Raw genomic sequence first — 16,128 nt, forward strand, 5'->3', positions numbered from 1 at the left:
GCTGTTATAAATAGAGGTGATGCTACACAGTGGTAAACATGGCCCTGTCCTAACTTTGTCTGATATGTGTTGCTGCCATTAAGCTAAAAATATGAAGAAAAGAAAAAAACATTCCTAGAATAGAAAAAGTCCTTATTTTAAAAATTGAATATGTTTTGTGGGTACTAATCATATAAGATACGGGTTTATGAAATCTGCTAACTTTGCAGCTGAGTCACATCAAATAACACTGAAATATGAAGCCGCTTTAACAGAATCTGAAGTATGAGGCAGCAAATAAACATTACTCTGTCAATGATGTGCGACCCTGCACGGTGTCCGAGGATTGACAGCAGCGATGCTCGACTGGTTTGGGCTGCGGACAAGATGGCCGAGAACTGTCAACCGTGGTAATTGTCGGTATTTTCTGATGACAGTAATTTTTAAACGAGTTCCCGGCAGAAATGGGTTTATCTCAGAGTTCAGAAGCATCCGAAGGAGGGACGTATGGATATCATGTGCACGGTGTAAGGCTTATAACGTGACTCGTTTTTCTCTGAAACTGGAGCTGAATGTACAGCAGCTTATCATGAACTGTGTGGTATGCTAACAGGTAGCTAGCTTCGTAGTTTCACAAACTTGACAGAAGAGAAGGAGCTTACGTGTCATTGTGGGCGCAGCTGTGCATTAGGGACGTATTTATTAACGGTGTTAATAAGAAATAAAATGTTAGCACAACATATAACTTGTTGAAAGGAAAGTCTTTTAAGAAGTCTGAGTCCACTGAGCTTCTGTTTGAATAAGTGCCCGGAAGTGATGCTTTTGACAAGTAGAAGAACTAGCGCGACGACAGTATATGGAACTAAATGTTTACCGGCTTAGAACGAACCGCTTTCCTATAACCATTTCATGCTTCAGCAAAAAATACAAGCAGTACTTTAGATTATAGTTCAGTGATGCTTAAATGGTTAGTCGATTGACTGATAAATCGATGCGAGTGATCAAGATGTGCGTTTGCGACGCTGTTATTTTTTTCTTTAAAATAATGATGCAATATTTAGGTTTTCTGTAAATTTGCTTGCTTATATATTAATTTGAATTTAAACATTCCAGTAAATCATTTTCTTCAAAGATTAAAGTGCAGACTTGCTTGTATTTATTTTGACAGGTGCAGCCAAATTCCCCTGCAGAGAAGGCTGGCCTGCAGCCCTTCTTCGACTTCATCCTGTCTCTTGACAACAAGAGACTTGTAAGTTTGATTACAACAATTTCATTTACTGGTTATTCACTGCGACTGTGGGTATATATGATGAACATGAAAAAAAGAAGAAGGTTAACACAGCTGGTTGCTACAATTGTTATCTTCTTTAATTATTCCACACCAGAATGAGGAAAACGACCTTCTGAAGGAGGTTCTGAAAGCCAACATGGAGAGAGCAGTGAAGATGGAGGTGTACAGCACTAAAACCACGAGGGTTCGTGAGCTGGAGGTGGTGCCCAGTAGCATGTGGGGAGGGCAGGGTCTGCTGGGTGCTAGTGTTCGCTTCTGCAGCTACCAGGGAGCCAGTGAAAATGTTTGGCATGTCCTGGTGAGTCGCATCATCAAAGAACTACTAAAACGCATTGTGCTTCACTGTAGTCTCAGCTTCTGTAGCTGTGAGTCCATTATGGCTTCATCTTTTGTTTCTGCTTTCTCCTAGGATGTGGAAGCCAGTTCACCAGCTGCACTGGCGGGGCTTCAGCCCCACAGTGACTATATTGTGGGGGCAGATCAGGTTTTGCAAGATGTAAGATTTCTTATTAGAACCATGCAACATTACTTGTGGCATGAACATTTCAAATTTGCACCTCCTGTAGTTAATTCAGAGTTTGTCATTTGCAGTCAGAAGACTTTTTCTCGCTGATTGAGGCCCATGAAGGAAAACCTCTGAAGCTGCTGGTGTACAACACACAAACGGACCTCTGCAGAGAGGTGGTGGTCACACCAAATGGAGCATGGGGAGGAGAGGGCAGGTATGGCTAAATGCAGCTGACAGTATATAAAAGATGGATGTAATCATTGTCGTGTCACCCACTGGTTTCTGGACTCCACATTCTAAAGCGTGTTAGTGTTTTTGCCCCCACTATTTTTAGATTTTTGGAGGCAGAAGTGATCGTATTTGAACTGGGGGTGGAGTCAGCTAAGCTGGCTTAGATTTCTTAAGTAATTTGCTACATAGAGAGAGAGAGTACAGGAAGATGGACTACTTTCTTTCACACACTGTTTCTGTAAATGTAAACCAATAAAACAGGTTTGACACCCTAAGGCCCAGGGGCCATATTTTTTCAAAGACTCAGATCGGGTCCACTGGAAGGCATACATTTTAAACTTTTAACTGTATTTTCATGTTTTACAGCTTTTCCTATCTCACTTATGGCAATTTTAACTAAACCAAAGTAATTAAGTAATAAATAAACACTTCAATCAAAGAAAAGTTCCTGTTTTTTCACTTTATGATATAGAAATTTCAGGTTTTTACAATGGGCTCACACTAAAAAAACAAAACCAGAAAAATGCTGTGAAGGTTCTCAGTCATCCAGGTCATCGTAGTCTAACGAGCTTGGAAAGAAAAGCGTCAGGACTTCTTTAAGTGGCTTGAAGACGGGTTTCACAATGAGCTCACCCGAAACCTTGACTGATTGTGACCCACACCCGTTTTCACACCTTGGCTCATGTGATTAGGTAGTGGATCATTAGGGGGTCCTTTGTCCCGGTCGGGGGGACACTCCCACAGGGCTTAAATCTGGGACTCTCCACCTTTTGACCCTACAACTGAAGAAGCTTCTCGAATGAGAGGTGAAACATCTTCAAGCCACTTAAAGAAGTCCAGACGCTTTTCTTTCCAAGCTCCTTAGAAAACCAGAAAAAATAAAAAAATTTGTGACGTAACAAGAACTTTCAATTTGTAAATTACAGGATAGTCTGGGCAATGAGCTAGTAAAACTCTTTCTGTAATTTAAGCCCAGAGAGTCATAGTGACAGATTTCATTATAGTGTAGAAAAACAAGGACAAACTGTTGAACTTGCACTATTTTTTCTCATATTTATTATTTACACATTTATTATACGTGTAGTTTACACCAACAGAAAAGGGTCCAGCCCACTTAAAATCAAAGTGGGCTATCAGGCTCACATCCCTAAAATAAGACATTCCCAGAATAGGCTCTTACTTGGTGATGGCCTTGCATGTTGCAACTACGATTTCATGTGTAAATTGTTAATCAGTTGTTGTATTATATCTTAAAGCATCTGCAAATGTTTGTCTGCAGTTTGGGTTGCGGCATCGGTTATGGCTACCTGCACCGAATCCCTGCTAATCCAGAAGTATCAACAGTCGAGCCTTCTGCCCCTGATGTTGAGGAGAAACCCTCTCCAAAGCTGCCTACGCATGGATACACAGAGGTGACAGTAAAATACAGCAAAATCTCACATTTGAGAAGCTGACACCAGTCAATAACTTTCACCGTGTGCATGTGTCTCCAGGCACCTCTCATGGCACCTTCAAGCAATAGTGAAGAGTTAAACCTGGAGCAGGTCACCCTCGAGGAATCTTATCTACCTCCACCCATTCAAAGGGTCACCGAGCTTGGTCAGTTAAGAGTCTGGTCACCTTAGCATCTTGCTGTATTTGCAAAAATCTTCTTAACACATGTTTTTTATTGTTGGAATTTTCCAGGTTTTTCTGATTCTGAAATGGCAGTGATGAACCCCGATCCTTCAGACTTGGTGGACAGGCTGGATGTGTCCATGTCATCCATTGACATGACAAACACCTCGCTGGCGATGCATGAGGAGAAGGAAAGCGAGATATCTGGTGTTGGTAAGTCAGTATGGCAGCTGTTCATCAGTGTCCAGTGACTTTCACGCATCGGTTTTAAGAAAAATATTCAGTCTCATTTATATAGGTTCAAATCAGAAAAACAGTCACTTCAGAGTGTTTTATATGTAAGGCAAAAACTTAACAATAATACACAGAAAAACCCAACAATTAAACATCTCTTATGAGCAAGCACTTGGCGACAGTAGGAAGAAAAACTCCCTTATAACAGGAAGAAACCTCTAGTATAACCAGGCTCAGTGAGAACTAGCCATCTGCCACTGAAATATGTTGTATGTTAAAGTAGTTCTCTCATCCACTTCTGTTGAATTCAACCATATTTGTTTTACTACAGAAGAGTTGGAGGACAGTGTTCTGCTCCCATCATCAGCAGATCACCAGAATGAGCCACAAGAGCACATCTCCCAGGCAGCCAGAGACCTCACTCCTGCTCTCTCGTCTGCTGATTCAAGCGTCCCACCAGCTGGACTCTCCCACCTGCTCACAGAGTCTGCAGAGCCACAGAGCTCTCTCATTGAGTCAAGTGATAGCCAAAGTCCAACTATAGGTGCGTTGTCTTTTTCTCTTGAGCCTTCTGTGCCCGCTGAAGACCTTCCTCGCTCATCTCCTGTCGATCTCATCCCGTCTCTGGTCGCCGAGGAGTCCACGGCAGACAGGTCTCCACCTCAGGCCATCGAGGACACTCTCGGGTCAGTGGATGAGATCGCGGAGCCTCTGCACGTGGCTTCTGCTCACCACTGTGACCACGATCATGATGATGAGTAGGAACCCAAGAGGTCACATATTGAGTAGGCTTAAATCAGACCAGACAAATGCAAAGTGTCGATGACAATCAGTTTTGTTTTTAAAGAAATGATTTTCGGATAGATCATCAGAGGGAAACTTTATCTTGTCAGTCTGTCTTGTTTGCATGTAAGACTGCATCAGCAGATTGGTGACACTACATGAAACGGCTACAGCATTAATGCAGAAGATGGGTGGGGAAGAGGCACTGTAGTAATCTTCTGTGTGTTTTGTATGTGAGAATTTACAGTTACTGCTTAGTTGTAGCCAGAACAATTTTTAAAGGTCAAACTTTTTCCTTCCGAGTGCAAATTTAGATCATACGGGTAATGAGACTTTGCTTCTGGTACACCGATGCGACAAAACCTGAATTTTTTCCAAAGACAGACATATTGCAAAGCACAGCTGCACCTTTATATCAAGAACAATTATCAATATTTTTTTGAAGTTACGAAACGGTTGGCCACTCAGATTAATCGCCATAGTCTTTGGTGGTGGTGCAGTGTTACGTTTAATGTTTTGAAGCAACGTCGTTTAAACTCTTACCCAAAGAAACACTTAATTATAAGACATGGGACGTTTTACTTTGTCCTCCATACTAGACTTTAAAGGGCTTTCACTGTGGGACGATGCTGAATAGAAACGGTCAGCACACGTTTTACTTTTGTTTTTAACACTAATATTTAATTAGATTTTGTTCAATGATGTACTTTGTAATAAGTTTAAAACGGATGTTTACTGCTGTATAGCCAGATTTATGCCCCCTTTTAATTTCCATGACCTATGCAACACTAGATTATACCCACCTTGCATTTCATAGACAATGCATTGCTAATGTAAAGTATTTGATTAAATGTAAGACTGCTAAGTTAGTAATACTTGAGTAATTGATGGTTTTTTAGATTTTGGTTTTCTTTCTAGGGGCATCTTAATAGTTTTCATTGGTCAAGTAGGTGCTAGTGTGTAAAATAAGAAAAAGTATTTTTTGCAGATATTTTTATCAATGAATTGTCTGTTTTATTAGGAATGAGTGCAAAGTCTTGATGAATGTGAAATGGGTGAATCTTTGATGGTTAAACAATCACTGGGGAAAAAAAAAAAAAAAAAAGGAGTCCCTCGTTTCTCTTATTTCACTTGGATCAGCTCAACACAATACAACTCGAGACAGCCATTTATAATCCTGGTAAAATCTGTCATTGTTAAACCATTCCAATTTATTTCTTTGAATGCCTAAAATATACATATTTCACAAATGATTACAATAATGGATATTGCAGAGTTATGGCCTGATTATTTGTACCCATCTTGGTTTTTTATTTTTACTTTTGGCCAATTAGAGCTCACTCGATGCGTCCTCCCTCCTGCTATGGCATTACACACACTCGTGGCAAAATTAAACTCCAGGAATTTACAATGAAAAGATCCGTTGTTGTGGCTTGGTGACACACCAAGCGACAAGATAGATGTTAGCATTTATTACACTTTGGTGAAGTTCCCACAGTGGCTGAATGTTCGTATGTTATCTCAGATGAGATTCCCCTTCAAGTTAAATTTATGCTCCACTGAACTCCTACTGAATCTAAATGAAATATACATTAGGAACAAACCTCGCTGTCATCAGAGTCCATGCTCGTGAACCAAACGCAGAGCATCTAAGCATGAATTACTGTTTAAGATATATACCCTATATATAATTTCCCCAATTGCTAAGATGACCTACACAAATACTAACTGCAAGTTTCAGGTTGCAGTGAAATTAACAAATGCAAATCTTACCATTCAAGTCATTTAGCGTTCATGACCATGAATGTGCTGTAGGGATTTGGAAAAATAATTTTTGTGTGTTTTGTTTTTTTAAGTAAACTGTACAAAAACAAAAAGAAAACTGCTGCAAAACCAAAAGAAAAAGTAATTTAAATGAAAAATGTTGTACATATATTTACAAAATAAAGAACATTCATTCCTTTGAGGATAACACCGCTAAAAACAAAAGACAACGAGGAGTGCTTCTGTCGATGAGGTTCAAGCTCTGCACTAACTGGATGTCTAAGCCAAGGTTAAGTTCAAGTTAATGCGGACGATGTCGACGACAGAACCGAGGAGGGGTTTTTGTCTTTGAGGGACTGTGAGGCTACCCAGTGACCAAGTGTACTCCTAAACTGGTGATACTGCTGAGACGGGACTGAAGTGTCTGTAGAACAAGGACAGTTTCCTGGAATGTACTAGAACAGACAGTCTACTACATCCGTGTGCATACATACACAAACACGTACTGCAACTTCAGTCGCTTCAAAAATAAAATGCCAATCAGGAAAGGGTGGGCAGGGACAGTCAAAGATCTGAGGAAGAAGAACAAGGAAAAAAAAGGATGCAGAGAGGAGACATTTAAGTCCAAACTTAAAAAAAAAGAAAAAGAACCAATATGGACCACTTATTTCCCAGGTGTCTGTTGGCTGCGCCGGCCTGTTCTTCTCAGTTTCCTATAATACAACATGAGCCATGTCCCCACAAATTTTACTGGATTCTCATTGATACTGTGACTCTTGACCACACAATGGGGTTTTGGGGTACTACATGTCAGAGGTGGGTGGTGATTGGCAAATGACAAAGAGTTCTGCTTTTAAAAATGACGACTTTCACGTGGACTTCTGCCTATAGTGAAGTGTCAAGTCCCCTCCGCTCTTCCAGATAAAATGTTTAACTGTTCGCAGGTCCATGTTGGGATCTAGCACCTGGACGAATCAAAAACAAAAGAAGGTTACTAACATGAAAGAGAAGTTGTGTTCAGTGCATGCACAGAGCGCCAGTGCCAGATAGAGCATGTTGATGTGCCCACCTGGTCTTGACACATTAGCTCAATCTTCTCTTCAGCTAGCATGGCCATGTCCTCCTCCTTCTCCTGCTCCCCGGGTTTATCGTTGGCCGAGGAGCTGGTGGTCTGTGACTCGTTGTCCAAGTTGATGATCTTCTCATAAACATGTTCCATGACCTTTCTCACCTGGAGCATGTCACTGGCCGACAGTCGATCCCTGTGCGACAAAGAAGGTATAAAAACCGGCTCTGAACATTGCAGAACTGCACGTGACACGGATCTCTGCTCGCTGAAATACGAGAAATTACAAACTTACTTTTTTAGAGTTTTTGCACCAGAGGAAGAATGAGGCTGGAGGTAGAATGGGATTTTGTTGAACTTGGGCATATTTTTCTGTCATGGAAAAAAAAAAAAAAAAAAAAGACCTGTAACTCAAACGTGAGAACAAAATTTAAGTGCAAATGTCGCATCACAAAGATACAAGAAAATGGTATTGCTTCATCCAGGGAAGAACAGTGATGGATTTGTAACACTGCTGAGCTTTTTTCTGGCTTAGAACGGGCCTGTTGGCGAGCAGTGGGGTGATTACGCAGGCAGGCACAGCTGGTCCGTGTACTTTAAAAGCAATGACTCTGTGTCACCTTGTTTGACACAAATGAGTTCTGACCGTGTGATAAAAATAACATGTATTAAACTTGAGTAAATGAATCACAAAGTGGTTGAAGAACTTTTTTAACAGCAATGTTGCAGAGTTTCCTCTGCTTTCTCACTGCAAGAAACCTCCTGCAATCAGGTTTCACATTTGTATCATGTTGTGATAAAGTGCAAAGTCACAGCCCTTAATGTCCCTCAATACCTTAGTCCCTACTAAGTATAGACCAATTTTTGAAAAGCCAAGTACACATTTTTAGTGCTAGTCTTTTCTAAATGCCTTCATGTTCACTCATTCACTAACAACTGAGGGTTGGTGGATCACTATTAGAGCAGGCAAGTTATGCAAGTCTAGTCTCTTTATACAGAACAGTGTGTGTTTAGTGTTTAGTTTGAAATAACAGACAGTTGGTCAGGTCACATTTGTAAATAGTAACCCGATTGATAAATGAATAACATTTTGCTGCTTCAGGTTTTAAGGTGCTGTATATTCTGGCCACGACTGACTGATACAGAATCATCATAGGAGTCACAATTCTGCTTTTGAGTCTATAAGCAACTCAAGGAAGTACTCATTACCATCATCTGTACCAAGTATAAAACATGTTACACAAACTCAGAGGTACTGAATCTCAAATACAAACCCAGGACTATTTTTGCCTGTTTTATGCAGCTTTTAGTTCCTTCCCACACTAAAGCCATCCAACTAGAGTATACTTATTAACACTTTGTAGTGCTTAGCAACAAAAGCAGTCATGACTTTCTTCCTGCAAGCTTCCAAACCAGTGGGCTTCAACTACTCATGCCACATTTAAAAAAAAAATCTTCTTTTAATTTTTGAATGAAATGTGCATGAAATATAGACACGAGCACTTGGGCTTTCTAATTTTAATAAATTATGTAGAGTGATGTAGACCAAAGTTAGACGAGCAGATGACAGATGATGCCCAGGACAAAAGGCAAATAAGGGAAAGGCTTTAAAAAGGAAGCCAGCTGCTCATTCAGTTCCATATTTTTATTCTTGGACTAGCTTTGCATGCTCCACAGTTCAAAAATAATGCTTATTTATCTTATACTGAGTCTCGGAGCAGCCTCTCATGTCAAACATATATGAAATGAGCTGCTTAGGTTTCCTTCACACTCACTGTCAGACAACTTTCTGATGATTGGCTACCCTTTGCAAACAAGAAATGTAAAACATTAGGTGCTGTGCGCTGCCTGATTATATTTAGGATAGCCCCTCTCTTTCAAGTTATGACCCTATGACCAGCCAATAGGGTCACAGGGATTATTATCCACTGATTTTATTATGTGAAACTTTGACCAGGTTTACTATGATCAGCCACCAGTGGAACACTGCATATGACAGGATAGATGAAAAGCACAACAGGCCCACTTTAATAAATGATCAACGGAAAGGAGGTTTTAAAAAAAATAATAATCAGCGGAGATACTCACATCTACAGTTATATCAATAACCCACTGTGGGACTGTCTCATTGAGCAGCATGGATTCGGTCTCTCCACCTGAATCTCTACATAGCAACCTGCAGCGTAAAAATAAAGCAGATCAAAAAAAACATGCTGGACTTGTGCGAACATTTCTAATGACATGATGACATCACAAGGGGAAGAGTGACTTTCTAACTTGACCATAACTTACGATCTAAAAGTCTGAAAGTTTGTTGGTGAGAGCTTACCTAAAAAGAGTTCTACCTCCCGCTTCTCCAAAGATGACTGGTGTGTGTGGTGGCACCTGGAAATATCCGTTCCCTTTCTGGACCCTGTTCTCTTGCTCTCCGTTCACTGAGGAAACAAGAACATAATCAACAAACTCGATGACATCTTGGCTTAGAACGCGCTTACTGGCACAGTTTGCAGCCAATTCATGTTTGAGGCCAAGTGGATAAAAAGACGAGGGAAACAAGACAAAGGAAAAAAACATGCCCCGATGACGCTCCCCTCGGTGCAGACATTTGGCAGTTTGTGCATTCACTGGATAATTGAATCAGTCAATCAGTCTCCTCACCATGGTTCACCTCATTCTCTTCCTCGTCCATGGGGTTGATTCGGGTTCTGGGCCAGAACTCCAGCAGAGCCTGAAGCAATAGTCCGCCCAGGTTCACTGCAAAGGGGAGAAATCAGCGTTGTGTAATGCTAACTTAGACCTCTGGCTCTGCATTACATAACCTTCATTAGTATAGAAAATGTCATCTCTTACACTTTGGATCCGATCCATCGGAACTTGAAAACCCTGCGTCCTTTGCAGACACCCAGGCAGCAAAGCAGTCACTCTCATCCAAAGTGATAGTGAGCATCTGTCGAGCACATAACCATGACAGGAATAAACCAGGTGAAGTTAGAACTCAGCTAGAAAACACTGAATGTCAAATCATGTGACGAGCTCCTGTATTACCAGGTTTGAAACTCACCCCAGTTTTCAGATCAACAGAGAACCAATTTGGCACATAGACCATCTTGAAGCGCTTTTTAATCTCTTCGTCAAATTCCACCTTCCCCAAGTCTTCGCCCTTACATGCCTGCAGGTCAAATGTAAGCACAAAAGGTCATTTCAAACTACAGATATCGACAGGTGTGCGTTCCTACAAGTTCACTTTAATTCACACAGATTCATCAGCTCATTCAGGTGGATGAGCAAAAATTAACCACAGTGGTGTTCTCCGCCCCAACACCCACGCCTGGGAAACTTTCAGAAGAACTAAAGGTTCATTCGGGGTCTATCAGTTCTTCTTCCTGGACGACAGCCCCAGGAAGATTAAAAAAATAAGGCAAAATCATTTCAACATTTCCAAAAACAAACCCCACAAACCAAAAACAACAGCTCTTCTTTATTTTACACAACTATAAAACCATTCATTCTTGCTGGGCATCACCACCCAATTCTGCTGTAACTCCATGTTGTTATATCTTAGAACAGTGAACAAAAACACTGTCTGCATTAGCAGCTTTTTTTTTTTTTTTTTTTAAATTTTGGCTTTAAAATTCTGACATATTCGACTAATCAGTGACATTTAGTGATGCAAGCCACGCCCTGAAATCTCCTTCACTTATCCTCCCACCTATCAGCAATGAAGACCAATAAAGACCAGGATAAGAGCACATCTCATATCCTAATATCGTAATATCTTAATCATTAATGTCAGAGTGTGTGGTTTACCTTTAGGACGTCCCAGAAAGCCACATTGTTGTTAGTGTCTTTGGTGAGTATGTGTCTTTTGTCATTCAGAATGTGGCACTGAATAATACTGGCACCTCCTGCAACATCAACAGCAATGTTAGTTAACAGAGGGAAAAGAGATTTGGAGGATTGTATACTTTCACATAAAAAAGAAACAAAAAACAAAAGTACCCTTGATGACTTGTTCTGGCTGAGTACACAGTGGTGTCAGAGGGGTGGTGCAGTCGTTGTCATACTCTCCTGATGATCTGAAGTTGTGCATTCCCTTTAGAGACTAAACACACACCAAAAAACAAAAACTCAGTTTTAATAATTGCTTCCGCACTCCTTGTTCATCTCTTTTGTAATACAGAATTACAAAGCTGCTTTTAAATTTTACATGAACTGCAGATGAATTATGGCTGAACACAGTTAGGTGTGGCCACATGAACAAGCCTCCATCTATACTTCACTACACTGACAGTGGATCACTGATCTCAGAGGTGTCACGCATGCCTACCCATTTATTAACGGATGACTTGGTGGTGGAGACCCAGATTGCTGGAGGTGGGTCCGCAGATCTGTCCAGTTCCATCTGTGCAAGAAAAGGCAAAAAGGCCAAATGACTCTGGGACCCGTCCTTTTATATTTTTAATATTATGGTTAAATATATCCTAGAAATTAACTGTTACACAGGTTGTTATGCAGTTATTACAAAAATCTAGCCCTTATTTGCTGGATCCTTACTTTGAGCACTGGGGCCTTCTCCTCACAGATAAGTACGCGGATGTCTGGGTTACGCAGGTCCGTACAGTAGATCTTTTTGTCTCTGCCTCCAGAATATACGTGCGTAAAGGCCTCATTGACCTGCAGGGCCCACACCCCTTCGTCGTGCACACGGTAGGTGGCGATGCACCTCTGCTGGCCGAGGGACCAAAGGCGAATGGTCCCATCTGAACTGCCTGATAGGCACTGTGGGGAGGACCAGTGACTTTTAGATTCTGAAACTTTGCTCTTTGGCAGCCGCGGCATTTTAGATCATTTAACTCACCTGAGTGCCGTCTCGATTCAGCAGCAACGATTTGACGTTGTCCGTGTGACCTTTTAGCTTCATGAGCTTAGCGCACGTTCGAGGATCCCACACTCTCAGAACCTGAAGAAAGACACAAGAAGGGTAATGACAACAATCGTACTGGGCTAAAACAAAGCAAGGTACGCACTCAATTACACCATTCATGCATTTTCTTTATATTAAATTTTTGAAGCAGTCTTTATAGTTTATAATATCCACAGATTTGTGACAGCCTAATGGAAATGCTTTAAGCATATCTGAACAGAAACCAAAGGTCAGTGAAGAACTTGTATTATCACTTGCTTACAAATTCTTAAGAGAAGTTAGAGAGAGAAGTTTTCTTCTAATAGCCATTTTCCTGAAGCCATGTAACCTACATAGAGCTGAAGACTACAACTTAGAATATGAAAGAACTTTTTACTGTTTTGCGTTTTAAGAAATTAGTAAAAATAAGTTAACAAGGCAATTACTAGATTATAGTGTAGTAATTCATTCTCTACTGTTCAGGTTCAAGGTTTTGAAAAAACTGAACTCAGTGAATGGAAGAAGGCTAAAAAGGCTTTGTTAAGGCCTGAGGTTTATTTTGAAATCTGTCAACTAGACAAAACTGTGAAGCTACAATTTAACATCACAAATGATACCTGGATTACAGAGCAACGCTTAAACTATGCTTTGAAGTTTAAAAGGCAATAACAATTGTTCTTTATATCTTGACGCTGGTCTAAGCAACTTAGAGATCATGCCATGAAAACCTGAAATTTAACAAATTATACATCACCCCTAAGACAATTATGAGCATTTTAGGGACCCAAACAGGACTAAGAGATGTGTAATAATCCACAGAGACCCTAAAAACCAATTATAATCACTGAATGAGTTACCATTCAGTGATTATAATTGGTACCCGTGGCGCTCCTGAGAGCTGAGTTATTGAAGCTTAGAGTCCTTTTAAAAGTGATTGTAGTTAGAGAGACAGATTGTTGCTCAGTGAAGCTGTTTATGTCTCAGTATTTTCAAAAATGTAACACAACTGAAAGTTCGCATTTATTCCTTAGTGTAAACACTGGGCACTGTGTAAATCTGTCCATCTGTGTGTCACAAACCTTTTCTGTGGATCCTGATACAATAACCGTGCCCATCTGGTTCATAGCCAGACTGTAGATTGAGTCCTTGTTCCCACTCAGTGATGAAGCTGTTGGAGACAAAATATACTAAGTCCAAAGGTACAGACTGACTTTGACATAAACATATCAGTCATGCTAAATACAAATTACACTCAGTACAAATCACATCTAATCTAAGCTTCTGTCCAGAGGACAGAAATGGATACTAGTGTCAGACTGCAAAATCTTTACTTACTGGTGACAGTGTTGTTGGAAGCAGTGAGTGCTGTTAGTGTGTTCACATCCCAAAGAAAGATCTGCCTGTCCAGACCTGCTGATGCTACCAGCTCTTTGTCCTTAGCGTAAGCCAACGCTTTCACGTAGTCCTTATGTGTTCGTAACGTTGACATACAAAACCCTTTGTGTGCGTTCCATACTTTGACTGTTGTATCCGATGAGGCAGATATCACTGAAAGCAAATTTTTTTAATCAGAAACGGGGGGTTCAAAATAAAATGTTGGGTGAACTGAACAGCTTAAAAAAAACCTCACAAGTTTTTCCATTGCAACAGAGGACTATGTCATTAACCCAGTCTGTGTGATGCTCCATCGATGCAATGTACGGGTCCTGCTATGATAACAAGAGAGGACAAGGACAGTTAAGACGGTCTTAGGCATGGGATTTGAGAAATGCATACTAAAGCAGCTGCCTTATGTAAAATGAGTTGACTATTTTAGCATAATGGAGCAGGGCAAGAAGCTGTACTTTGTGCTGGTAGACGCTCCATATCCGGATGATGGAGTCCCTCCCTGCAGTGAAGAGCCGGTTCAGAGCAGGGTCGAGCTGGAGTGCATTCACCCCGTTTCGATTGTACTTCTCCACCTCATCTCTAATGACATATGATACCTGGAACACAGAGAGGAGAATGGGCGCTGGGCTCAGACTCCTAATCTCGACCTGTTTTGCTTTGGCCCACACAACACACCCACCCAACACACCCACCCTTTAAGCTCTAACGTGCTAACACTTGTATAACGTGAACTTGCACTCCAAGGACCTGCAGAGTTAACGAGACAAACACAGAGCTTAACTAAATGTCACACACACTGGCATATAGTGCAAACCGGTTTCACTTTAACAACAAGGAAAGTGCATAATTTTAATGTTTATTTTTACGGCAGCTGAGCATACTGGCAACGGTTCACGACAGACCTGCCTGGACGCGTACGTTTCACTAGCAATTAGACGGAGCCCGGATACAGTAGCTAGCTTAGCTTCCGTCAACGCCGTAACAGCTTCAAACGGCAACCAAGGAGGGGTGTTATTATTTTGTACTGACAGGCGATATCTGTAGTCATCTTATAAAGTATTTTACACTTGCTCGTATGAAAAAAATGTTTGCAAAAGCATGTAATCATTTGGAAGCGACCGTTAGCACATGACGCTAACACCTCACGTATGCTAAGCTAGATAGGTTAGCCGGCTTGAGTCATGACACCTAACTGCAACGCTATCTTGTGCTGGTGTCTTTTACTCCCTATCGGGTGTTTGTGAAGAACCTCTTTAAGCTGGAGGCCCCGATGTTGCCGTTGTCACAAATTTACCAATAATGTAACGCCTCTAATTTACCTGTACTTTCCTCCGCCCAGCAGCATTTTGCCTGTGATGCGTGGCCATCTTGCATGTTGACAGTCAATTCATGTGATGCTACATCCGGAAAAAAAGAAAACATATGTACCTGGGCTTTCTGGGTAATGTGGTTCTACACGTTCCTAAAATTTTAACGTTAAAGGATTTTATTTTATTTATTTTTTTTGTCTTTCCCCACCACTCAATCCTGGGGATTTGTTCACTGGCGCAGTGGTGCTGTTTTGTAATACAACACCTTTGGGTATCAATCAATGTAATAATGTAATAATCAATGTAACGTAATTTATGTATTTTAAAACTAGTTTTTTGTTTTGTTTTTGGTTTTTTGAAGACATGGAATCTAAATACGTCTGTCTGTAAAGCACTTTGGGTCAACTTCTATTGTTCAAATGCGCTACTATAATTAAAACATATGTGACAGTCAACACAAAAAAGGTACTGAGACATTTTTCATAGTGCGTGTTTGATATAGCTATAATTGTTCATGAAATAATTCAGTGGGGTATATAGGGGAAAGAAAGAAGGTACCAGTTTCAATACCGTCAATATTTATATTGATCCGAGCGCCTGTATGGCACAGTGATTGGCACATCCGCGCAGTTCACCATGATGCACGCTGGACAATCGTTATGGCTGTATTATTATATAATATGCAAATATAAACATCTGTTTATATGGTCGCAGAGGAGGATTAACACAAGACCGTCCAACCGTCCAATGTTCACATTTCAAATTTCTGGGAAAACATTTGTCTAGTTTATATCTCAACCTTGAAGTGTATTTCTGCTGTGCCATAGCTATTTTGAAAAACATATCTGGGTAAACTATTTAGCAGGCCTTTTATCTTTTATTAGAATAATTTAGAAATAAGCTTAAAATATGTTCCGCCTCCCTCTATACCTTAATACACAAAATGTGATGTATGAATCCTGATGAGACAGCATTTCGGTCTATCAATCTGCGCATGTTCTGAAAATAAGAATTCTTGCTGCTCCATACAAATAGAAAGTCTATTACCGGACA

The 16,128-nt window shown here is 40.6% G+C and overlaps 2 protein-coding genes across 4 annotated transcripts; one reads left to right on the top strand and one right to left on the bottom strand.

Annotated features, from left to right (window-relative positions):
- Window positions 1–302: 302 nt before the first annotated feature.
- LOC116332950 (Golgi reassembly-stacking protein 1-like) lies at window positions 303–5,751 on the top strand. 2 transcript variants are annotated; one of them, XM_039602119.1, is made up of 9 exons: window positions 303–389; window positions 1,148–1,228; window positions 1,365–1,568; window positions 1,680–1,766; window positions 1,862–1,992; window positions 3,289–3,421; window positions 3,503–3,608; window positions 3,696–3,839; window positions 4,192–5,751. In XM_039602119.1, exons 3-9 carry the CDS (start codon window positions 1,407–1,409, stop codon window positions 4,620–4,622), a joined length of 1,194 nt encoding a protein of 397 aa, XP_039458053.1. In that variant the 5' UTR covers window positions 303–389; window positions 1,148–1,228; window positions 1,365–1,406; the 3' UTR covers window positions 4,623–5,751. The 2 variants fall into 2 exon arrangements, with proteins under 2 accessions (XP_039458053.1, XP_031611912.1); XM_031756052.2 differs by having other exon boundaries at window positions 320–506.
- Window positions 5,752–5,811: 60 nt separating this feature from the next.
- On the bottom strand, window positions 5,812–15,162 carry LOC116332951 (WD repeat-containing protein 48). Of its 2 annotated transcripts, none has more exons than XM_031756054.2 (18): window positions 15,085–15,162; window positions 14,221–14,361; window positions 14,007–14,082; window positions 13,712–13,924; window positions 13,456–13,544; window positions 12,332–12,433; window positions 12,028–12,252; window positions 11,801–11,875; window positions 11,473–11,575; window positions 11,281–11,378; window positions 10,535–10,642; window positions 10,324–10,420; window positions 10,132–10,227; window positions 9,803–9,908; window positions 9,562–9,649; window positions 7,769–7,845; window positions 7,477–7,669; window positions 5,812–7,372 (listed from the first exon to the last, which is right to left on the bottom strand). In XM_031756054.2, the coding sequence occupies exons 1-18, from the start codon at window positions 15,130–15,132 to the stop codon at window positions 7,277–7,279; spliced, it is 2,031 nt and encodes a 676-aa protein (XP_031611914.1). In that variant the 5' UTR covers window positions 15,133–15,162; the 3' UTR covers window positions 5,812–7,276. The 2 variants fall into 2 exon arrangements, with proteins under 2 accessions (XP_031611914.1, XP_031611913.1); XM_031756053.2 differs by having other exon boundaries at window positions 14,007–14,085.
- Window positions 15,163–16,128: the final 966 nt, after the last annotated feature.

Source organism: Oreochromis aureus, linkage group 18, assembly GCF_013358895.1.
Source record: "Oreochromis aureus strain Israel breed Guangdong linkage group 18, ZZ_aureus, whole genome shotgun sequence".
Classification (NCBI taxonomy): Eukaryota; Metazoa; Chordata; class Actinopteri; order Cichliformes; family Cichlidae; genus Oreochromis; species Oreochromis aureus.

Bases quoted from the DNA above. Each gene is read 5' to 3' on its own strand.
- LOC116332950 (XM_031756052.2), top strand. From the start codon at position 444: ATGGGTTTATCTCAGAGTTCAGAAGCATCCGAAGGAGGGACGTATGGA. The intron at 507-1,147 runs GTAAGGCTTATA...TTATTTTGACAG, and splicing joins ATGGATATCATGTGCACGGT to GTGCAGCCAAATTCCCCTGC. The intron at 1,767-1,861 runs GTAAGATTTCTT...TGTCATTTGCAG, and splicing joins CAGATCAGGTTTTGCAAGAT to TCAGAAGACTTTTTCTCGCT.
- LOC116332951 (XM_031756053.2), bottom strand. From the start codon at position 15,132: ATGGCCACGCATCACAGGCAAAATGCTGCTGGGCGGAGGAAAGTACAG. The intron at 13,925-14,006 runs GTGAGGTTTTTT...ATTTGCTTTCAG, and splicing joins CTGTTGCAATGGAAAAACTT to TGATATCTGCCTCATCGGAT. The intron at 7,670-7,768 runs GTAAGTTTGTAA...TTTGTCGCACAG, and splicing joins GGTGCAAAAACTCTAAAAAA to GGATCGACTGTCGGCCAGTG.